Source organism: Mobula birostris, chromosome 8 (genome assembly GCF_030028105.1).
Source record: "Mobula birostris isolate sMobBir1 chromosome 8, sMobBir1.hap1, whole genome shotgun sequence".
NCBI lineage: Eukaryota > Metazoa > Chordata > Chondrichthyes > Myliobatiformes > Myliobatidae > Mobula > Mobula birostris.
The window spans coordinates 64,855,971-64,881,174 of record NC_092377.1 but is presented as its reverse complement, the minus strand read 5'-3'; the positions used below and the strand labels follow the sequence as shown (position 1 = coordinate 64,881,174).

Below are 25,204 nucleotides of genomic sequence, written 5' to 3'. Positions count from 1 at the left end.
GTTCATACCTGGACCTATAGTACTTTCCTGGATTGCCATACCTGAACACCACTGATCTAGCTCTCAGAAGATTGTGAATCTCTTGGTTCATCCAAGATTTCTGGTTGGGGAAGACTTTGAATGATTTTGTGAGGACACAGTCATCCATGAGTGTTTTATAAAGTCCGTGACAGCTGTGGTGTATTTATTCAGGTCATCTGATGGGTCCTTGAACATGGACCAGTCCAATGGATCAAAACAGTCCCATAGCTGCTCCTTTCCCTCACTTGACCACCTCTCTGTTGTCCTTACCTCTGCTGGCTTGTTCTTTAGTCTCCTATATTCAGATAGGAGGATGATAGCTTAATGATCAGATTTCCCAAAATATGGTTGAGGGATACCACCAAGAGTAAGGGATGCGAGAGTAAGCATTCCTGATGGTAGTGTAGCAGTGGTTGAGTTTGTTAGGTCCCCTGGTGTAGCAGGCAGAGATTTGTTGCTGAGTGGCTCGCTGAACTGGCTTGTTAGCATGCAGATGTTTCGTTAGCCAGCTAGGCAACATCATCAGTGCAACTTCGAATGAAATGTTGGTGATCTACATTGTCCGTCTTTTGTTTTATTAAAAAGCATACAACGTCCAACCAAGCTGGTCACCCTAACCTACATCAAGAATGCATCAGAAATGACCAATAGATTTCTACAACCATTTGGCATCACAGTAGCACAGAAACCTACAACCACACCACGCCAATGTCTATCCAGAATAAAGGACCCTCTACCTACCACGCACAGAACGAACACCGTATACAAAATTCCATGCGCCAACTGCGACAAGCATTATGAGGGGTGATTGATAAGTTTGTGGCCTACGGTAGAAGGAGTCAATTTTAGAAAACCTAGCACATTTGTTTTTCCGACATTTACACACTTAGTCCAGCCGTCGTGGAGCATACAGGTCCCTTCTTTGTAGAAGTCGGCATCTTGGACCTCCAGAAAGTGGTCCACAACGGGGGTGATTGATAAGTTTGTGGCCTAAGGTAGATGAGTTATTAACTTCAAGCTTTCTGCATTTTCACTCAACGAGTTGAATTGCACGTGCATGTAACGAAAGCTGTATAACTCATCTCCTTTTACCTTAGGCGACGAACTTATCAATCATCCCTGCCGTGGACCACTTCTACAAAGAAGGGATTTGTATGCTCCATGACCGCTGGACTAAGTGTGTACATGCAGGAGGGGACTATATTGAAAAATAAATATGCTAGGTTTTCTAAAATTGACTCCTTCTACCTTGGGCCACGAACTTATCAATCACCCCTCGTATATTGGACAGACTGGTAGGAAGCTGTTTACACCAACTGGCAGTAAATCATTATGATCAACTTTCCCTTATATATTGTGACAGTGAAGAACATCAATTCCACAGGCCCAATGTCGCTAACCGAGGCCAAGCCCATCAACGACAAGCCCGAGAATTCTTAGAGGCTTTGTTCTCCACACAGAATTCTATCAACAAGCATGGCGAAGTGACCCCAGTTTACATCCCACTTCAGCGTCGTCAATCCAGAGCCAAGAGCCAATTCACACTTGATTACACGTGTCAATCAATGAAGATGATGTTAATCCTACACAACAGTCGACTAACACAGCCTGGACAACAATTTCACCTAATCAGATTTTAACGAGCCAATTTTGGATCACATAATCAGTGACCAATAGAAATGGCACATATACCGCACCCCCCCCCCCAAACACACACACAAACAGACTAATCACAGGATGCATAAAAGACGAACAATGTAGGTCACCAACATTTCATTCGAAGTTGCACTGACAATGTTGCTTAGCTGGGTAACGAAACGTCTGCAAGCTAACAAGGCAGCTCGGCGAGCCACTCTACAACATCATCCTCAACGCGAGCTACAAATCTTTTCCAGCATTTTAAATGGGCAGAGATTTCTTCAATTTAGCCTGATTGAAGGCCCTGACAAGGATGTGAAAAGCAGTAGGTAGTGTTTCTTGTTAATCATAGCATTCAATATATCCTTTTACTTTTCCTACCCACCTGGGTTCACCTATCACCTTCCAGCTATCCTCCTTCCCCTCCCTCCACCTTTTTATTCTGTCTTCTTCCTCCTTCCTTTCCAGTCCTAAAGAAAGGTCTCAATCCGAAAAGTCAACTGTTTATTCATTTCCACTGATGTTGCATAATGCCTCCAGTATTTTGTGTCTGTTGCTTTGGATTTCCAGTATTTGCAGAATTTCTCATATTAACAGTATATTGCGTGTTAGGTTGACATCTCCCTTTTGTGGCATGTAAATTGTAGTCAGGATCACTTTGGAAACTCAACTTGTCACAATGGGGGCGTTGGGAACAGACCCAAATGCAAGACACAGACACAAGTACAAGGAATAGGACTGGACTAGAGTAGGGATGTGACAGGATACAGACAAGGAGCAGGGACAAGAACACAGACTTGGGCTAGGACATGGACTAGATAGGGAACCCGGATAAGGAACTATGAACTAGGAGCCGGAGCTTGGGCTCCAAGCCAGAGACTGGACAAGGACTCAGAACCTGGGTCTTGCCTTGGGCTCGGGCCCCAGAACCAGGCAAGGACATGACATGACTAGAGGACAGGATGTGGCTGGGGTCTTGGCTCTTGAGACTTGAGTTCTTGGAGGCCAGATGAGGACATGATGGGGCAAGGGTACTTTGAGGCAACTCCTGGGCAGGGCGTGGGACTCCTACCCGACGGAGGCAAGGACAGGGCCAACTGCAGGGTAACTGCAAACAGCCTGACTTACTCGATGGAGGCAAGGGATTGGAAGAGACAGAACCAACTGCAGGGTAACAGCCAACGGCCTGGCTTACCTGATGGAGGCAAGGGACAGGAAGGGAGCTAGGTCCAGGGTGGCTCCAAGGCTCAAGACGGCCAGTAACCTCGGCAGGCTACGGAACAGCCAAATCCATATATCGATGACTACACTAGCCTTCCACCCATGGGTTGCTCCAAGGGGATCTTGACAAGACAAACCAGCAGCCCACACTCAACCCCAAGGCTACTTATATTCCAAGTCCCAAGATGGGAATCAGGTGCCTATGATTAACTCAACCAAAACAAGGGACAGCTGGAAGACCCGGAGTCCTGAGTCTACGGACCGGACTGCGGACTTCACGGACCGGCCATGACACAACTATTCCCTCAATGACAGTGAAATGAGCTGTTATTGACGTTAGGAATGGCGGTGGTGCACATGCTCCTGTCTACATTAACGGTGTACAGGTTGAGAGAATTGAGAGCTTCAAATTCCTAAGAGTGAATATCACCAATAGCCTATTTTAGTGCAATTACATGGACACCATGTCTAAGGAAGTTGACCATTTTCCGCAGAAGGCTAAAGAAATTTGCCATGTTCTTGTTAACTCTAACCAATTATTACAGATTCACCATAGAAGGCATCCTAACCAGATGCATCACAGCTTGGTATGGCAACTGCTCTGCATGAAACCACAAGAAACTGCAGAATTGTGAACATTGCTCAGCACAGCATGGAAAATAGTTTCTTCTCCTTAGACTCTGTCTACATTTCTCACTGCCAACATAATCATAATAAGTACATATCATCACCTACATAAGAACGTAAGAAATAGGAGCAGGAGTTGGCCATCTAGCCCGTCGAGCCTGCTCCACCATTTAATAAGATCATGGCTGATCTGGTCATGGACTCATCTCCACCTACCTGCCTTTTCCCAACAACCCTTAATTCCCCTACTTTGCAAAAATCTATCAAACCTCGTCTTAAATGGTAGTCTCCATTGCTTCATTGGGCAGAGAATTCCACAGATTCACCACCTCTGGGAAAAGCAGTTCCTCCTCACCTCCGTCCTAAACCTACTCACCCGAATCTCGAGGCTATGTCCCCTGGTTCTAGTCTCACCTATCAGTGGAAACAAATTTCCTGTCTCTGTCTTATCTATTCCTTTCATAATTTTATATGTTTCTATAAGATCCCCTTTCATTCTTCTGAATTCCTACCCTGGTGCAGACATTTTTAACCTTTTCCTGTTTCAGTCTGAGGTTCCCACCTGCTTTTAGAAGAACAGTGTCATCCCTGTACCCATGAAAATCAAGGTCATGTGTATTCATGACTATTGCCTACTGCCTCTGGCATCTACCATCCTGAAGTGCTTCAAGATGCTGGTGACGCACACCAACTTCAGCCTCACAGACAACTTCAACCCACTGCAATTTGTGTACCATTGGAACAGGTAGGATGGATGGATGCCATGTCCCCTGGCCATACTCTCATCTGAACAGTAAACCCCCTACATTAATACTGTTTATTGATTACAGCGCTACCTTCAAAACTACAATTCCAAGCAAACTCATTACCAAACTCCGAGACTTGGGAGTCAACAGCTTTCTGTGCAACTGGATCCTTAACTTCCTGACCACCAGATTGCAATCAGTAAGGATAGGCAACAACTCTTCCATGTTTATTCTCAAAGCTGCTGCTCCACAAGGTTGTGTCCTAAGCCCCCTACTCTACTCCCTGTATACTCTTGGAGGCATGGCCAGATTTTTGCTCTATCAACAAGTATGCAGATGATACCATCACAATGGGCCGCTTCTTAAAGCGAGCATCACGATAGGCAGCATCCTATCTGGGTATGTCATGATTTCGTATGGCAACTGCTCTGGACAAGATGGTAAGAAAATGCAGAGAGTGGTAGACACAGCTCAGCATATCACTGAAACCAGCCTCACCTCTATGCACTCTGACTGTACTTTTCACTACCTCAGTAAAGCAGCAAGCATAATCAAAGACCCCATCCCCCTTAGACATTCTCTATTCTCCCCTCTCCTACTGGGAAGAAGATACAAAAGCCTGAAAGCACGTATCACCAGGCTCAAGGATACTTCTGCTCCACTGCTATAAGATTAATGAATAGTTGCCTGGTACAATAAGATGGACTCTTCATCTTAGAATCTACCTCATTATGATCTTATACCTTATTGTCTACTTCCACTGCATTTGCCCTATAACTGCATTCTGTTATTGCTTTTACCCTTGCACTGCCTCAATATACTGATGAGGAAATGATCTACATGCAAAATGAGTACTTCAGACCAAGTGGAAAAAAACAATAAACCAATTTAGCAATATTAATGAAGTTGAAAAGTTCAAAGTGAATTTATTATTAAAGTCCATACCTTTAAATTTATGTTTCCATATACTACCTTGAAATTTATTTTCTTGTAGGCATTTGCAGGGAAAAAAGAAAAACAAAAGAATTTTATCAAAAAAGACTATACATAAACATGCAAAGACTTTCAAACACCAATGTGCAAATAAAAATAATACTAAGAACGTGGGTTGTAAAGAGTCCTTGAAAGTGGGTCTGTAGATCATGGAATCAGAGGTGTGGTGAATGAAGTTATCCATGCTGGTTTAGGAGTCTAATGGCTGTAAGGTGATCACTGTTCCTGAACCTGGTGGTGTGGGACCTGCAGCTTCTGTACTTCCAGCCCAATAGTAGCAGTGAGAAGAGGGTATGGCTTGGATGGTGGGGGTCTTTGATAATAGATGCTGCTTTCTTGTGGCAGTGCTGAATATAAACATTCTCAATGTTGGGAAAGGCTTTGCCTATGATGGATTTGTCTGTATTTTCCACTTTCTGTCGCCTTTGCCATTCCTGTGCATTGGTGTTTCCATACCAGGCTGTGATGCAACCATTTAGAATACTTCCAGAGAAGTTTGTTAAAGTTTTTGATGACATACCAAATCTACACAAACCTCTAAGAAAGTAGAGGAACTGTCATACCATGCTTGTGATGACACTTATGTGCTGGTCCCAGAACAGATCTTCTGAAATGTTGACACCAAAGAATTTAAAGCTACTGGCCCTCTTCATCTCCAATCCTCTAATGAGGGCTGGCTTCTGGACCTCTACTCCACCCTATGGTTGATAATCAGCTCTTTGGTTTTGCTGATATTCAGTGAAAGGTTGTTGCTTTGTCCCTACACAACCAGATTTTCGATCTCCCTTCTATATGTTGATTCATCAACACCTTTGAATCGGCTAGCAACAGTGGTGTCATCAGCAAACTTAAAATACAGCTTTGGAGCTGTGCTCAGCCACACATTTATATAAATTGAGTAGAGCGGGGGGGCGAAGCACATCGCCTCATGACGCACCTGTGCTGATAGAAGAGTGCAGAAAACACCTGCTCCTTTTTTCTTTTAAACTACAGGATACAATAAGGGAAGTGAGCAACCAGGTTCTTTTTAATATATTTTTCAGGTGTTTTGTCTGTTGCCAAGCTTGTTGCTAGGTAGAGTGACATCACAATGGAATCAATGCCCACTTGTGACACAGCTTTTATTGAGTAGGTCAATTACTTCACTCTGCTAAGTCCATATTGTCAGTCTGGCTGTTTCCAAGTAACCAAGTGCTGTTGATATAAATTATTTTAGGTTTTATCATTCTGTCTTTGAGAATTAATATATTTCCCTCCATTTTATATCTTTAAACTTCAACTGATTTTGCAAGTTCTTACACCTCTGCATCACTTGCGTTTCTTTTAAAGAGAAGGCTGACTAAGAGGATGTTTTTCTCTCTCATTCAGAATGACATTAATGCCCTTGCAGAGATTAAATTTTTTAGCATAAAGATTAGGATATAAATGAATGCTGTGGGCAAATGTTTATTTGAGTTTTGAATCAATGAAGGGAAAATGTAAAGCTACTGGGATGGAAAAAGTCTTAATGAAATAATAAATTAAATAATGTATAATCATGATCTTAAATAATGAAAACATGAGAAGAGAAAATGGAAGAACATGAAGTAGTGAAAGATAGTCCACATTGATGTAAAGGAAGTGTTCTTAATTCTTAATTTGTCCTCCTGACAAAGGTCATCGCGTTTGTGGGGGTGTGATCAGGGTTAATCAGGATATGCCTAGGGTTTGTGCGGGCTGTGGCCAGGGTTAATCGGGATGTGCCTTATGAGATACATACTGCAAAAGAAGATAAAAGAAAATAATAAATAATAAAATTATTTATGTACATTAAAGGGCACAAGATAATGAAGGTGAAATAAACTTAGCAACACACATCAAAGTTGCTGGTGAACGCAGCAGGCCAGGCAGCATCTCCAGGAAGAGGTACAGTCGACGTTTCGGGCCGAGACCCTTCGTCAGGACTAACTGAAGGAAGAGCTAGTAAGAGATTTGAAAGTGGGAGGGGGAGGGGAGATCCAAAATGATAGGAGAAGACAGGAGGGGGAGGGATGGAGCCAAGAGCTGGACAGTTGATTGGCAAAAGGGATACGAGAGGATCATGGGACCGGAGGCCTAGGGAGAAAGAAAAGGGGGAGGTGGGGGGAGCCCAGAGGATGGCAAGGGGTATAGTGAGAGGGACAGAGGGAGAAAAAGGAGAGTGAGAGAAAGAATGTGTGTATAAAAATAAATAACGGATGGGGTACGAGGGGGAGGAGGGGCATTAGTGGAAGTTAGAGAAGTCAATGTTCATGCCATCAGGTTGGAGGCTACCCAGACGGAATATAAGGTGTTGTTCCTCCAACCTGAGTGTGGCTTCATTGCAACAGTAGAGGAGGCTGTGGATAGACATATCAGAATGAAATAAACTTAATAACTTACATTTGGTTCATGCGCATGAAAGTCAAGGCAATGATATTGACTGATTTTAGCTGACCTAAAGTAAGTTGATTAAAATAGGGAACCTTTTTTTTTTAGGATTCCTACTTTCATTTTTGCTGGTGGATAGAATCATCTTTGATTTTGTTCTAGGAAGCCACCTAACTGATATGAGAGCAAACTGTTGGAAACAATTACAATTAATTCATTTTAATAAAATTAAAGGACAGTGAATACCAAACCAAATCAAGTTTATTGTCATATGCATAATTACATATATGCACAGGTGCAAAAAAAACTTCATTGCCGCAATATTACAAGCACATAACATTAGAGGCACAGCATTTACAAGGAAATCAATGTGGAATATACATTATACAAAATTATACAAGAAATGGCACAGAACAAAAATGTGCATTGTAGCAAAGTAATCATAGTGTTCCTAAGCTGAAGTAATGATTAGGTCTATGCAGGTTGGGTCAAGGATCGAGTGGTTGTTTGGAAGTAGCTATTTGGACCAGAAATTCAAGAGTGTCAGGGGACAGAAAGAGAAAGTGAGGTAGCTGAAGAGATTATGGAGACATTAATAATGATCTTTCAAAGGTCACTTGATTCTGGAATGGTCCTGGAGAACTGGAAAATTGCAAATGTCGCTCCACTCTTAAGAAGGGGGGGAACCAGAAGCAAGGAAATTATAGGCCTGTTAGCATGACTTCTTTGATTGGAAAGATGTTGCTGTCCATTAAGGATGAGGTTTCAGGGTATGGAGCCACATAATAAACTGGGCCAAAGCCAACGTGGTTTCCTTAAGGGGAAATCTTGCCTGAGAAATCTGTTTGGATTCTTTGAGGGAATAACATGGAGGATAGACAAAGGAAAGTCATTGAATGTTGTATACTTGGATTTTCAAAAGGCCTTTGACAAGGTGCCACACATGAGGCTGCTTAATAATATAAGAGCCCATGGAATTGCAGGAGATATACTGGCATGGATAGAAGATTGGCTGAGTGGCAGGAGGCAAAAAGTGTGAATAAAGGAGGCCTTTCCTGGTTGGTTGCCAATGGTGTTCAGGGGGTCAGTGATGGGACAGATTCTTTTCACATTATATGTCAATAATTTTGATGACGGACTGAATGGCTTTTTTGACCAAGGTTGCAGGCAATACAAAGATAGGTGGAGGGGCAGGTAAAGTTGAGGAAACAGTGAGTCTGCAGAAGGACTTGAACAGGTCAGGAGAATGGGAAACAAGTAACAGGTGGAATATAGTGTTGGGAAATATATAGTCATGTAGTTTGTTAGAAGGAATAAGGCATAGACTATTTTCTAAATGGGGAGAAAATTCAGAAATCAGAGGTGCAAAGGGACTTGGGAGTCCTGGTGCAGGATTTCCTGAAGGTTAACTTACAGGTGTCAAGGAAAGCGATTGGAGTGTCCAAAGATTCAAAGTACAATAATTATCAAAGTGCATATGCAGTATAAAACCCTGAGATTCTTCTCCTTCACAGACCATAAGATATAGGAGCAGAATTAGGCCATTTGGCCCATTGGGTCTGCCCCATCATTTCATCATGGCAGATCCAATTTCCCTCTCAGCCCCAATCTCCTGTCTTCTCCCTGTGTCCCTTCATGTCCTGACCAATCAAGAATCTATCATCTCTGTCTCAAATATACAGAAAGATTTGACCTCCTCAGCTGTCTGTGGCAACAAATTCCACAGATTCAGCACTCTCTGGCTAAAGAAATTCTTCCTCATCTCTGTTCTATCAGGAGGTCCCTCTATTTTGATGTTGTGTCCTCTGGTCTTAGATTCTCCTGCCATAGCGAAGATAAACTCCACACACACCCTAGCAAGGCTTTCACCATTTGATAGGTTTCAATTCCATCACTTCTTCTGAATATCAGCAAATAAAGGCCCAGAGCCATCAAACTGTCTTCATATGACAAACCGTTCGACCCTGAATAATTTTCATGAACCTCCTTTGAGCTCTTTCCAGTTTCAGCACATCCTTCATAAGATAGGGGACCCAAAGCTGCTCAAAATACTCCAAGTGAGGCCTCATCAGTGCTTTATAAAGTCTCAGCATTACATCCTTGCTTTTATATTCTAGTCGTATTGAAATGAATGCCATCATCGCATTTGCCTTCCAGACAGTCATGAGCCAGAAAACAACCAGTCAAAGGAAAACAAACATCAAGTGCCCCCTCCCCCCATGCACAAAAAAAATCACACAACTGGCAACAAAAAAAAACCAAAAACACAGAATCAAAAGGCATATTTCAGTACAGTTCAGCTCAGTGTTCATTATCCGCAGGCCACCCCGATTTTAAAATTCCCCTAAGGTGGTAAGAGCAACAAGAACTAGAGATAGAATCTAGAACACACCATAAACCCGAATTAGAGTCCAAATCTACAATCTGCATTGGTTAAATCTTGCTCCAGCCCCATCACTTGAACACAAGGAGCAGCCAGTGAGAGACCACCGCATAGAGATTCCTTCTCTGGCAACAAAGAGCGAGAGGCTGGCGGACGGCGCTGAACGCTTGCTGGCCCTCCACACCCACCTTGATGATTTCCAATCAGCAAGATTGGTGAGAGATGGAGTCAATCATGGGCCCATGCCCTGCTTCCTGGGCTCCATGCCACAAGCTTTGGACACAACCTCGTGGAAAACTCTCAGACACAGCAATGTGCTACATCACCCGATTGGCTCAAAATCACACTGCCATAATGTCGATAACAGGCTCTAACAGTGGCAGAACCATATCTGAAGTAAAAAGAAGATGTAAAAGATGTAAAAGAAGTGAAAAGAATTGCTTTGTGAACCGGCTTGAGGATGTCACTCTCGGGAGTGTTGTTCGCTAGCGCCATCTTCTTCTGGAATATTAGTATTCATTTTAAGAGGACTAGAATATAAAAAACAAGGATGTAATGCTGAGGCTTTATAAGGCATCGGTAAGAACACAGTTGGAGCATTGTGAGCAGTTTTGGGCCCCTTATCTAAGAAATGATATGCTGGCATTGGAGACGGTCCAGAATTGAATCAGGCTGATGTACTTTCACAAAATTGAGGAGGGCCAGGATTTTTCTTGCATGTTTATGACATCCCTCATAAGAATGATCCTGGGAATAAAAGGGTTAACGTATGTGGAGTTTGGGGCCTGTACTTGCTGAAGTTTTGAAGAATTAAGGGGCATTTCATTGAAATCTATCAAATACTGAAAGTGTTAGATAGGTGGATGTGCAGAGGACATTTCCTGCAGTGGGACAGTCTAGGACCAGAGGGCACAGACTCAGAATAGAAAGACGTATATTTTGATCAGCGATAAGGAGGAATTTCTTTAGCCAAAAGGGAATGAATCTGTGGAATTAATTGCCATAGATGGCTGTGAAGGATAAGTCACCCATTATATTTAAAGTGGAAGTTGATAGGTTACTGATTAATCAGGGTGTCAAAGGTTACAGGGGAGAAGGCAGGAGAATGGGTTTGAAAGGAATAATAAATCAGCCACAATGGAATGGTGGAGCAGATTTGATGGGCGGAATGGCTTCATTCTGCTCCCGTGTCTTCTGGTCTTCTGGTATGGGACTTCAGGCTTCTGTACTTCCTGCTCAATGGTAGCTGTAAGTAAAGCCTAATGATTATGTTGCTGTACTGGGAAAGAAAAGTCTCATCTGTAAGATAAAGTTGACCCATCCCAATTACCTGGACAGAAAACCTAGCAGTCTGTCAAACAAGCTGTAAGAAATTTTCAATCATGAATGATGTAGAAATACAGTAAGAGCTAAAGAATTAGGAGCAAGAATAGGACATGTGACCCTTCGATCTGGCTCCACCATTCATTAACACCATGGCTGATCTACCTCAGCTCACTTTCCAGTACAACACTCAAATCCTTCCAACCTCTTAATGTCTAGAGATCTATTAATTTTTGTTCCGAAAATAAAGGGTAGCAACTAAGTTTCTGTAGTCATCCAGAGTAGAAGGTTTTACAGGCTCAGTGTGGTCTTAATGAAGTCATTTCTCTATTCTCTTTGTTTCCTGATTCTAGACTTCTCGGTTAGGGGAAGTATCCTGCCTGTATCCTGCCTAAGTTCTTTAAGAATTCAAAAAAGTGTAGATACAGTAGCTTATATATATGTAAGAGTAATGCTGAAAAGAAGTGTCGCAATGAAAGGCATTGCTCAACTTTCACCTGTGATTAGATATTGGTAAGATTTTGGATTATGTAAGAAGTGGATATAGTGACTAAAATATAACAAGGAGATACAGGGTATTGTAGGGTGAAAACACCAAGAATCTGAATGAACAGTTTGTAATTATCCTATTCATGTACATTTTTCACCGAATCACAATGCAAAATTTTCTTTGTGGGTTTCTGATTTGTAAGTAGCACTTTTAAAGAATCCTCCACAATAAAAGTTTATCCCGCAGGTGAACCTAAAGATAATAACACAGTTATGATTTCACTGAGGTCTCTTGTAAATATATCTCAGAAGCGACTGGAATCCTTCATGCAGAGTTCTGGATCATACAGCTTCTCACTTTCTGTTCATTATAAACACTGGTTGCATTAGCAAAAAGAAAGCGAATGGCTGTGTAAAAGCATCCTGCTAAAATAATATTCTGCAGCCAAGGGACTTCGTGATGTCAGTTTAGTGAACTCATCCACCTAATAGTTACTTGAGGTAAAGAGGCAGAATTAGAGTGAGGTTAAAATTTACAATTGCCACATTTGTTTTTTTTTGATTTCAAAGAATGCACTTTCAGAATTGAATCAGGCTGATATACCTTCACAAAGCCGAGGAGGGCCAGGATTTTTCTTGCCACGTTTATGACATCCCTCATAAGTTTGCCTGTGTGTGTGTGTGTGTGTGTGTGTGTGTGTGTGTGTGTGTGTGTGTGTATCTATATCTATCTATCTACCTATACACTCATGCGAATTCGTGCACAGTGATAGAAGGACGTGCCAGAAATCTGCTGCTGTCTGTTCATGATTAGAGTATAGCAAAAGTATATTCCATTTATTCAAGATACAATACTTGCATAGAACAGATGACCTTGTTTTTTTCACCATTTCCAGAAACTGTGTTCCATGTTATCAGCTTGAGACTTGTGGAAATTGCATAATTTCCTGTGCTGTATTTGTCGGAGCTTTCATGGCAAAGGGCTCAAGTTCCTTTACGTTGTATATTTCGTGTGTTGAGGGAATTAACTTATTAAGAATGTGGAGGTTATCAATTTTTCATAACAAAAGATCAAGAAGAATGGTAAGTCTAACCAATGTGTCTTTGTCAAACAGACTTCTTGCTCCTTGGTTAAATATTTGTCAAGCTAAAACCTTCAAGGATTAAGGCAATATTCACACAGGACTGTAATATCATCTTAATTCTATTTTCAACCCATGTGAGACTTTCTTTTTCTGCAAACTCTGCAGCAACAAGAGATATCATGGAATGAGAACTTTCATGTATATGAGCAGTTTGAGAAGGTAAGATGCCTTATTACAATCCAATAAGTGTAATTATTAACTGTTGTACAGCTAACAGTTTACATGCAAAGAGATCCAAATCTTTGTCAGATACCTTTATTAATTTAAGCAAAAATCAGAAATGTACAAATCTTAAAAATCCTGTGTATGTATCAAGTTTTATGGAAGATATAATTTATACAGTACCTCAAGAAAAGGAAGAACAAAATTGATCTTGAACCATTTGGTTACTTAAGATGCAAGCCAAGGTTGTAGAATACATTAAATTTTAAATATTTCACCTGATATTGAAGCACTGATTTTTATCCTGCCCGGTAAACAAGGAAATTGACAGCTAAATCTTAAGCTTTACCAGCAGAGATTTACAACCTTCTTTCAAGTTCTGAGCTTAGCCTGCTCTCTTGAACAGATGAAAGGGCAATGGCTGGAGACTGTTGGGGTTTTTCTTTAAATGCGTATACAGGTCTAATGACTGTTTGGATGCCTGGCTCCTTTGGAATCACAACCTACCCTTTGGCCAATCTAGCTATGTAGAAATTCTTGTAAGAAGCTCTTATTTTTTATTTATATTCCTTGTGAGCACATCCTGAAAGAAATGTTTATGCTTCTGCTCCATATTTTCTTCCCTCTTCCCATCCTTCCTGCCTGGGTTTTTGGTAGCATCTGGAATATGTTGGAGCTGATATATGTTGGTATGGCTGGAGTGAGTGTCATATGTTGCCAGGCATGCTTTATCTAGTGATTAGGCAGGGAGACCGTTGTGTTTTTAAACTTTATGATATGTGTGTGTGGTGTTGGTGCGGGTGTGATGTGCTGGTGGTTGTCAAATTATAGGTTAGTGAAAGTGTACTGTGTCGGTGCTTTAAATGTACTGGATGGTAGCACTTTTCTGGAATGTGTTAGTTTGTCCATGCAAATGTTTTAACATGGCCATCCGTGTGGAAAGCCAATGCCTACTACTTCAGTGAAGGCATTGTTGATGGCTGAGACTCGGGGTTTCCAACCTAGTGTTAATGGTATTAGTCCATGGCATAAAAAAGGTTGGGAACCCCAGGCTTAGACCTTGACTTCAAGCATTTGCAAGTGTAAGTGTTGTTTGCATACTGTATAATATTGTAGGTTAAACTGTTTCCTTGTAATACTGTAACTTAGCTCCACTGTTCAACTCAGTCATGAGATGATTTCACCAAACAGACAGAGGGGAAAAAAAAACTTAGGATATGTTCAAAGTCTCCTTGAAGAAAAGCAGTACTTCCATTGATTCACAGGAACCTCTGAGCTATGTCTGCTCAAAGAATGTTATTGAGAACCTTAAGTCCATGCTTTGGGGGCACACAGAGGTCCTGCATAATTTGTGGAAGGAGCAAACCTCTTCACTAACTGCTCAATTGCCTGCCTCAGAGCTCACAAAATCAGAGTGGAAAAATGGAAAAATTGTGTTTATCATACTTCCACTTCATCATCCAACCTTCAAACTTCTCAGTTTCTACCTATATCGAGGGGGGGTGGGGGGGGGGGTACTCAGCACAAAAGCACGTGGCGCAATTTTCTAATGTCAAACACAATGCCTGTACGATCAAACTAAAAAGTAGTTGTATCTGAATTCAAACTTGCCTATTATTGCCATTGTCTGAAAGCATTTTGAAGTAAATTTGAAATCCAACTACTGACTGCTTCAGGCTATCAAGGTAATAATATACTCAGATTAGGGATCGACACAAATTTATAAGATCGGAATTTTAAAGGATATTCTGTTAAAAATTAATTGCTGTTTTCACATGCAAGAGTTCAAGTGATTAAAAGTGTAAAAATACAATGACATTGATTACAGCATTTTCAGGATAATCATCTTTTTATGCTCCTACCTCTGATTTTCTATACTAGGAGTGCATTAGCTCAGCAAATACTGAGAGAGATTCTTCTGCAAGCGGCTATCAAACAAATGTGATCACATTTTTAATTTAAAAATGATCATTGTTAATACATCGCATACACACCTCCACTCATATCTATATTTACGCACACTCTCTTATTCACAGAATTGCACAGACCTGTTTCCCCTCACACATACAAGTGGCCTCTCTCATGCATGTGCAGTCTTACACTCATGTACACACACACACACACACACACACAATTTTAACTCTGTGTATACTTTGCATACTTTATGTATATATTACACACACACACACACACACACACACACACACACAATGACCACTAGGGGGAAACACACTAAAAGAGCTCAGCTGGAGGTACTGACACATCCAAGTTATTGTCAGACAACATAAGAAGAATAAGTCGCAACGCAGGCCCCTGTGGAAAACCACTAGTCACTGGCAGACAACCAGAAATGCCTCCCTTTATTCCCACTCTTTGCCTACTGCCAATTAGTCACTGCTTTCTCCATGCTAATACCATGACTTCTAACTTGTTAAACAGCTTCATGTATGCAGCAGCTTATCAAAGGCTTCTGAAAATTCAAGGACACAACATCTACCGATTTTCCTTTGGCTATTCTGCTTATTACTTATTCAAGTAATTCCAACATATTTGTCAGACAAGATTTTCCCTTAAGGAAATTATGTTGACATCAGCCTATTTTATCATGTGCTTCCAAGTATCCTAAAACCATATCATTAACAAATTGATCCCAACATCTTCTCAAACACTGAAGACAGACTAACTGGCCTATAAATTCCTTTCTTTTGCCTCTCTCCCTTCTTGAAGAGTGGAATGACATTTGCAATTTTCCAGTCCTCCAGAACCATGCCAGAATCTAACGATTCTTGAAAGCTCATTAATAATGCCTCCACAATCACTTTAGCTACCTCTTTCAGAACCCTAGGATGTACACTATCTGGTCCAGGCGATTTATCTAACTTCAGACCTTCCAGTTTCCCAAGCACCTTCTTCCTAGTAATGGCAACTTCACTCACTTCTGCCTCCTGACACTCTTGAACTTCTGGCATATTGCTAGTGTCTACCACAGTGAAGACTGAAACACAGAAACCCTACAGCACAATACAGGCCCTTCGGCCCACAAAGTTGTGCCGAACATGTCCCTACCTTAGAAATTACTAGGCTTACCTTTGGCCCTCTATTTTACTAAGCTCCATGTACCTATCTAAAAGCCTCTTAAAAGACCCTATTGTATCCGCCTCCACCACTGTTGCCAGCAGCCCATTCCACACACTCACCACTCTCTGCGTAAAAACAACCTACCCCTGACATCTCCTCCGTACCTACTTCTAAGCACCTTAAAACTGTGCCCTCTCATGTTAGCCATTTCAGCCCTGGGAAAAAGCCTCTGACTATCCACACGATCAATACTTCTCATCATCTGATATACCTCTATCAGGTCACCTCTCATCCCCCATTGCTCCAAAGAGAAAAGGCCAAGTTCACTCAACCTATTCTCAAAAGGTATGCTCCCCAATCCAGGCAACATCCTTGTAAATCTCCTCTGCACCCTTTCTATGGCTTCCACATCCTTCCTGTAGTGAGGCGACCAGAACTGAGCACAGTACTCCAAGTGGGGTCTGACTAGGGTCCTATATAGCTGCAACATTACCTCTCGGTTCCTAAATTCAATTCCATGATTGATGAAGGCCAATACACCATATGCCTTCTTAACCACAGAGTCAACCTGCTTTGAGTGTCCTTTGGGCTCAGACCCCAAGATCCCTCTGATCCTCCACACTGCCAAGAGTCTTACCATTAATACTATATTCTGCCATCATATTTGACCTACCAACATGATACAAACTAATTATTCAGTTCATCCGCCATTCCCTTGACCCCCATTGCTACCTCTTCAGCATCATTTTATGGCAGTTTTATATCTACTCTTGCCTCTCTTTTACACTTCATGTATCCAAAGAAACTTCTGGTATTCTCTTTAATATTATTTTTATATATTACTTACTTTCATATTTCATCTTTTCCCTCTTTATGACTTTTTTAGTTCTGTTGGTTTTTAAAAGCTCCCCAATCCTCTAACTTAGTACTAATTTTTGTTCTATTACTGTATTTGCCCTCTTTGGCTTCTATGATGGCTTTGTCTTCCCTTGACAGCCACCGTTGGGTCATCCTGCCTTGAGATGTCTCTATCCTATGCCGTGCAAGGTTTCCTCAGAAACTTCAGCCGTTGCTGCTGTCCTGTACTCCACTGTAATTCTGATAGATCTGACTTTAGCTTTTTCCTCTCATACTTCAGGGTGAATTCTATCATATTATGATCACTTACCCCTAAGGGTTCCTTTACCTTAAGCTCTCTAATCAATTCCAGTTCATTGCACAACACACAATCCAGAATAGCTGATCCCTCAGTGGGCTCAACATGAGCTGCTCTATAAAGTCATCTTGTAGGCTGTCTTGGGATCCAGCACCAGCTTGATTTTCCCAATCTACCTGCATATTGAAATCCCCCCATGACTATTTTAATATTGCCCTTTTGACCTGCTTTTTCTATCTCCTATGTAATTTGTAGCCCATATCTTTTCTAATGTTCAGAGGCCTGTATATAACTCCCATCAGGGTCTTTTTACCTTTGCAATTTCTTAACTCTACACACAATGATTCTACACCTTCCAATCCTATGTTACCTCTTTCTAAGGATTTGGATTCATTTTTTACCAACAGAGCCACTCCACTCCCTCTGCCTACCTGCCTGTCCTTTCAACACAACATGTATCCTTGGATGTTAAGCTGCCAGCTATAATCTTCATTCAGCCACAATTCAATGATGTTCACAATGTCACACATACCACTCTCTAACTGTGCTAGAATATCACCTTATTTCGTATACTGCGTGCATTCACGTATTTGTCACCCTTTTCGATTTTGTCCCCCTTTTACATTGCAACTCATCGCGTTGGGTGAAGTTTTGCCCTATCATTAGTGTGTGCTTGCTAGCAGTGTCATTATACACTGCCTGTTTGTAAACCAACTGCCCCATCCTCAGCTTTATCATTCTGGTTCCCATCCCCCTCTAAGTTAGTTTAAACCTTCAGAAAGTGCTCTAGCAAACCTACCCATGAGGATAATGGTCCCCCTCAGGTTCAGGAGTAACCTGCCCTTTTTGTACAGGTCATACCTTCCCCAGAAGAGATCCCAATGATTCAGAAATCTTAAACCCTGCCACCTGCACCAAATCCTCAGCCACGTATTTATTTCCCAAATCATCCTATTCTTACCCCCACCGGCCTTTGGCACAGGCAGCAATCCAGAGATTACTACTCTGGAGATCCTGCTTTTTAGTTTTTTACCAAGCTCCTTAAAATCTCTCTTCAGGACCTGCTTGCCTTTTCTACCTATGTCATTGGTGCCAATATGTACCAAAACTTCTGGCTGCTTACCCTTCCCCTGTAGAATGCTGTGGACTCGATCTGAGGCATCCCTGACCCTGACACCTGGGAGGCAACATACTGTACCATCTGGGTGTCTCTATCGCGTCCTCAGAATCTTGTCTCTATTCCTCTAACAATCACTACTGCAGTCCTCTTCACCACTCTTCTCTTCTGAGCCGTAGCACCAGACTCACTGCCAGAAGCTGGGTCGCTGTGGTTCCCCCTTAACGGTATCCAAAATGGTATGTTTATTATTGAGGAGAAAAGCTACAGAGGTAATCTGTACTGGCTGACCATTTCCTTTCCTTCTCCTGACATTCACCCAGTTACCTGCCTCCTACAATCTGTAAGTCATTACCTCTCTGTAACTCCTATCTATCAGTTCCTCAGTCTTCTGTTTCAGCTGAAGGACATCGAATGGCACGTTCTCTGAGGAGCTGCAGCTCAGTGCATTTGGCGCAGATGTGGCTATCCGGGAGGCTGGAGGTCTCCCAGAATTGCCACATCTCACACAAAGAACACGACACAGCCCCTAGACAGTAGACACTGCACTAACTCTGCTCTAACAGATGATGAGTGAAGAATAAAGAAGAAGAAAATTATCAGATACTTACTTCACCCAAGCTTGATGATCCAAAGCCAAAGCCTCCCCACTCTAACGCTGACTGACTCACACAATGGCTGCTTCATTTGCACCTACCTTATTTTTATTTGCTCATGCTAATGATTCCCGTTCATTGATTGGGCATAGTTCAAACTCTGAAAACAGCCACGAACCACTGCTTTTTTAAAGTTTCATTCATGGACCTGTGTGAAACCGCCTCTTCTTCTCGCTCTTCCTAAAGGCCTCCCACTTGCCTGTCTTTTCAAACAGTCTCAACCAATTGACCTCTGTTATATCCTGTCTACTTCTTCTTTGCTGCCTTTAAGCTAATAAAATAATGGTCGCTAGAGGCAAAGTGCTCACTGACTGCCACTTCAGTTACTTATCCTGCCTTGTACTCTAACAACCAGGACATCTAGTATTTCACCATCCTTTATATATTGACTCAAGAATCTATCCTGGACATATTTCACAAATTCCACCCCATCCAGTCCCTTAACACTCTGGGAGGCCCAGTCAATGTTGTGGAAGTTAAAATATCACTCTGGTAAAACCCTATTATTCTTACAACTATGAACAATTTCTCTACACACCTGCTTCTTAGGCTGAAAATTGTGTGTGTGTGTTGGGGGGGGGGGGGGGGGTGGTCCATAATACAGCCTGACTAGAAAGATTTTCTCCTTCTGACCCATATAGCCTCATGGAGCATTCCCCCAAATGTCATCTCTAAGTATTGCTGTTGCATCCTCCCTTTTCAAGAAGGCTACCTAATCTCCTCAAGTGTCTGTGTTATCTGTACCCTGAAAGATCGAGCTGCCAGTCCTGCCCTTCACTCAGTCATACTTCTGTATAGCTATAACATACTAGTCCTCAGAATGAATACAAGCAATGAGTTGGCCTGCCTTACTTTCTACCTAGCTTCTTCCCGTGTGCCATTACATTTGTGAATGATCCATGAACCAACGAACACTATCTTGTTATTCTTTTTTGTTTGTATTATTTATTTTTGTGATATATAGTAATTTTATGTCTTTGCACTGTACTGCACCCGCAAAACAGCAAATTTTATGTCATATAAGTCAATGATAATGGGTTGTGGGTCGTGTGGAATTGTGTGGCACTGATTGTTCCTGTTGAAACATTCATTTGTTGGTGCAGAATATATTACAGTATGTTATAATAGTCCAGTGAACAGATTTCTGCTTTTGGTGAGACTGATGTTTGAACTGATATCTATAGAGTTCAAGCATTACTTCTTCATGAATGCCAGCACAGAGAACAGTTCACTTCCAAATTTCAATTACAGTGAAACTGATTGTTCAGGTATTCCAGTGGTTCAGCCTGTGGCCTGTGGCCCAGCAGGTGATGAATTCCTTGCTCTTCTTAACCAACCGGGGTCAAGTTTACATGCTGTCGTTAAATCCACAAGACCCTGTCCACACTTGCTTTAAACTCATTGGGGCCCTGGCTCTCATACTTGCTTTAAACGCTGCAGAGCTGGTGGGGAAATCTATACTACTGCTTTTTAATATCTGAGACAGAAAAGTGAATTCAAGGTCTGTTGGGAGTAACATCCAATGGTCTGGAAAATCTGTCTATCTGGTGTCACCAAAGTCCCAAGGGTGCTGTGTTAATGGAATTTTATGTGAAAAAACATCAGAAAGTTTCAAATCAAAATTAGTAAACCCTACTCCGTATCACCACCCAGTGGCCAGATTCCTTCAGTATTTTTGCTGATTAATTTTGTGCAGGTCAGAATTAGAATCAGGTTTATTATATTACATACTCACATACAATATGTCATGAAGTTCATTATTTTGTGGCAACAGCACACAAATAGCTATAAGTTACAATAAAAATAAGTAAATAAATAGTACAAAAGAGAAATAGTGAGGTGGTATTCATGTAATCTGATGCAGAGGGGAAGAAGTTGTTCTTAAAACCTTCTCCAGGCTCCTGTACCTCCTCCCCAATGGCAGTAATGTGAAGAAGAGGGTCTTTAATGATAGATGTCAGCTTCTTGAGTCTCTGCCTCTTAAAAATGTTTTCAATGGCGGGGAAGGTTGCACCTCTGATGGGACTGGCTGAGTATAGAACCCTCTGCAACCTCCTGCAATCCCATGTAACCAGTCAGAATGCTCTCCACCATACATACAATATGTACAAACTTTGTAGAAATTTGCAGCAGTATTTGGTGACAAACAAAATCTCATCAAACTCTCAATGAAAAGAGCAGCAAAAGAAAACATTTTATATGGAAAATCTTACTACACTGCCACAAACAGACAGTTAGAAATGATACAGCAAGTGAATACAATTTCCATTAGAAAGTCATGAGAAATGCTTCAGGTGACAAAAATTTTCAAATCTTAGCAGGCCGTAGAAGGCTACCAGATGAATGGAGAACAGTGTATGTGGTACATTCATTCAAGGACAGCAGTAATTGGAGGTCAGTGAATAGCAAAATACTTTATACTTTATTGCCAAACAATTGGTACTAGAACGTACAATCATCACAGCGATATTTGATTCTGCGCTTCCCACTCCCTGGATTACAAATATTAAATATTAAAAATACTAAAAATAGATAAAATTAGTAAATATAAAAAATTTAAATTATAAATCATAAATAGAAATTAGAAAAATGGGAAATAAGGTAGTGCAAAAAAAACCGAGAGGCAGGTCCGGATATTTGGAGGGTACAGCCCAGATCCGGGTCAGGATCCGTTCAGCAGTCTTATCACAGTTGGAAAGAAGCTGTTCCCAAATCTGGCCATATGAGTCTTCAAGCTCCTGAGCATTCTCCCGGAGGGAAGAGGGACGAAAAGTGTGTTGGCTGGGTCGGTCATGTCCTTGATTATCCTGGCAGCACTGCTCCGACAGCGTGCGGTGTAAAGTGAGTCCACGGACAGAAGATTGGTTTGTGTGATGTGCTGCGCCGTGTTCACGATCTTCTGCAGCTTCTATCGGTCTTGGACAGGACAACTTCCATACCAGGTTGTGATGCACCCTAGAAGAATGCTTTCTACGGTGCATCTGTAAAAACTAGTGAGGGTTTTAGGGGACAGGCCAAATTTCTTTAGTTTTCTCAGGAATTAAAGGCACTGGTGGGCCTTCTTGGCAGTGAACTCTGCTTGGTTGGACCAAGTCAGGTCATTTGTGATATTGACCCTGAGGAACTTAAAGCTTTTGACCTGTTCCACTTGCGCACCACTGATGTAAATTGGGTCGTGCGGTCCACTACTCCTTCTGAAGTCAACAACCAATTCCTTCGTCTTGCTGACATTGAGGGATAGGTTATTGTCTTCGCACCATGCCACCAGGTTCTTAATTTCCTCTCTGTACTCAAACCCATCATTACCCGAGATACGGCCTATAATTGTTGTGTCATCAGCAAACTTATATATTGAGTTTAATGGAAACTTGGCTACACAAACATGGGTGTACAGTGAGTACATCAGGGGACTGAGTACACAGGCTTGTGGGGCACTGGTGTTCAGAGTGATTGTAGAGGAGAGCTTGTCCCCTATTTTTACAGGCTTGGTTCTGTCTGTGAGGAAGTTGAAGATCCAGCTGTTGATCTGAGTGCTAAGGCCCAGGTTCCGGAGCTTAGGAATGAGCTTATTTGGAATGATGGTACTAAAGGCAGAGCTGTAGTCAATGAAAAGGAGCCTTATGTAAGCATCTTTGTTCTCCAGGTGTTCTAAGGAGGAATGTAGGGCCAGAGAGATGGCATCTGCCGTTGACCTGTTGCTCCAATAGGCAAATTGTAAAGTGTCGAGGTTGACCGGTAGGCTGTGGTTGATGTGTGCCATAACCAAACAAAGGGACAGGATTAACCTACAATTGGAGATGCAGGGTTTAATCAAACATAGATGGCTTTTTTTAAGGGGAAACACTGTTCGACTAATTTGTTTTTTTTTTCCAAAGAGGGCACTAATTATATTGATGAGGCTTGTGTGGTTTTCAGTCTCTAATTAAACTTCACTGAGGCCACGTTGGGGACATCCAAAAAGTGAAGAATAATTTGAGGGCAAGGAGAATTGGGGGAGATTAGGTAGGATTCAGGGCAAGTTGGTTCTAAAATTGGTTTGGTTATAAGAGGCAGAGTGTGATGGTTGTGGGATTGTGTTTTGAATACTGTGACCAGTAGTGTACTATAGGGATCAGGGCTGGGGCTCCAACATCAATATACATCAATGATGTGGAATTAGTAAATGTAAACATGATTAAAATTCTGGTGGTATTTTTCATGGTGAGGAAGACATAGAGCAATGTTGATGAGTTATAAGATGGACAGAACAATAGCAAGTGAGAGGCATTATGTCTTGTGTAGTGTATGAATATATTTCTTTTAGCGTAATGACTCCCCTTAGTACTAATAACTTTTGCATGTGTATTGATTTGTTGCTATCTCTGCAAAGTGAATATACAAGTTAATTTCACCTCTGAGTGTGTGCCTTTATTTATTTGATATGTAGTTCCTTCCTTCCTTGCGCGTAGCACCAGACAGTCAGCCATTCTTGGCTGGCATGTAGTCAGGATTGGCCTCCTTTCAGATTAACCGGGTCACGATATGAACGTTCCTGACACGATCCTTGTTTTTTATGAGGCCAAGTGGCTAGCTCAATGCTCAACCCAGCACAGATGGAAAGCGTGCTCAGGGAACCGCCTGACTTGGATTCGAACTCGTGAGCCTTTGCTCCAAAGTCCGGCGCTGATGCCACTGCGCCACCAGCCAGTGCAGTTGTACAGACACAATAAATTGGTGATGAGCACAAACCCGAATGTCAGTGAATGTCACCAACTGCACTGACAGTTATGAGATGACAGAATGCAGAGGAAGGGAGAGAGACAGAGTGAGAGGAAAGAGTGAACCAGTATAGAGAAGGTGCTCACAGATGCTAGAAATGCTAGAGAAACAATGCACAATACACGGTGAGAGACGCACAATTAGCAAAGCTAAAGTAAAAATGATGTGATGATGGCCTTAGGAAAGTTGACAAACTTGATAGTGCTAATGAGGACCGGGAATCATATATCGAGAGGGTTAAACTGTATTGCAATGCTAAAGTGAGGTAAAGAAATTCTCAAGACTTCTTAGCTTAATGGGTGCTGGAATGCACAGCCTCTTACGCAACTTGGTAACTCCTGAAAAGCTAGCAAGCAAGATGTTCAATGAAATTATTGCAATTTTGGGAAATTACTTGTTAGTAGTAACTGAGAGATTTAGATTCCACAAAAGGAACCCGTCAAAGGATGAAAGTATTTCTGAATATATTGCAGAATTACACAAACTTTCCCAATACTGTGACTTTAGAGATGGACTTTCTGATGCATTAAGATGTAGACTTGGATGTGGCATGCATAGTCAAAGTACTCAAGAGAGGCTACTGTCAGAAAGAGACCTAATCTTAGAACAGACATTGGCCATTGCAATATATGTAGCTGGAAACTGCATCAAATGAGGCATCGCATCTACAGAAAAAGAGTTTAGAATGTGAATCACACAAAGGGTCTCTGAATGGTGCAAAAAGCAAAACATGTTATCAATTTGGCAAATCCTCCCATGATGCAAATCACTGTTGGTTCAAGGAAAAAGTTTGCAGAAAGTGTCACAGACAAGGCCAGATAGAGAGTGTGCGAAAGTCAGACAAAAAATACAAATGAAGAGAGAAAAAAAACACACTGAATGAAAACACAAATCTAAACAAGTGCATAAAGTGACTGCATGTGAAACTGAATCAGACAAAAAAACAGGGTATGACTAAGATGAACTATCAGGCCTAGAACTGTATAGCATTACTGAAGCAGATCATATAATCATATGGATCACAACAGATGTGTCTGGTGTAAAACTGAAAATGGAGCTGGACACAGGATCAGTTTTGTTTGTAATTTCAGAAGCTGACTACAAAAGATTGTTTTCTAAGCTACCATTAGAAAAGACCTTGGTGAAGCTAAAGTCTTACACAGGTGAAGAAGTGTCTCCCAAAGGCAAACTGAAAGTGAATGTGATGTACAAAGGCAACCCAGAGCAGTCAGAGACTTGTGTATTGAAAAATGGAGGGTCAGCACTTTTCAGATGTGAATGGTTGAGAAAAATCCAACTAGAA

General features: G+C 41.6%; 1 protein-coding gene across 9 annotated transcripts in view; it reads left to right on the top strand.

Moving 5' to 3' along the window:
- The first annotated feature begins 12,801 nt into the window (after positions 1–12,801).
- The window catches only part of rps6ka2 (ribosomal protein S6 kinase, polypeptide 2), a 324,857-nt gene continuing 312,454 nt past the window's right edge, over positions 12,802–25,204 (top strand). For 8 of the 9 annotated variants that reach the window (XM_072265321.1, XM_072265320.1, XM_072265323.1 and 5 more), the window contains exons 1-2: positions 12,802–12,912; positions 13,080–13,133. In XM_072265321.1, coding sequence (XP_072121422.1) covers positions 12,802–12,912; positions 13,080–13,133 — 165 coding nt within the window. The remainder of the gene's footprint in view (positions 12,913–13,079; positions 13,134–25,204) is intronic. The other variant, XM_072265327.1, reaches the window with a different exon arrangement.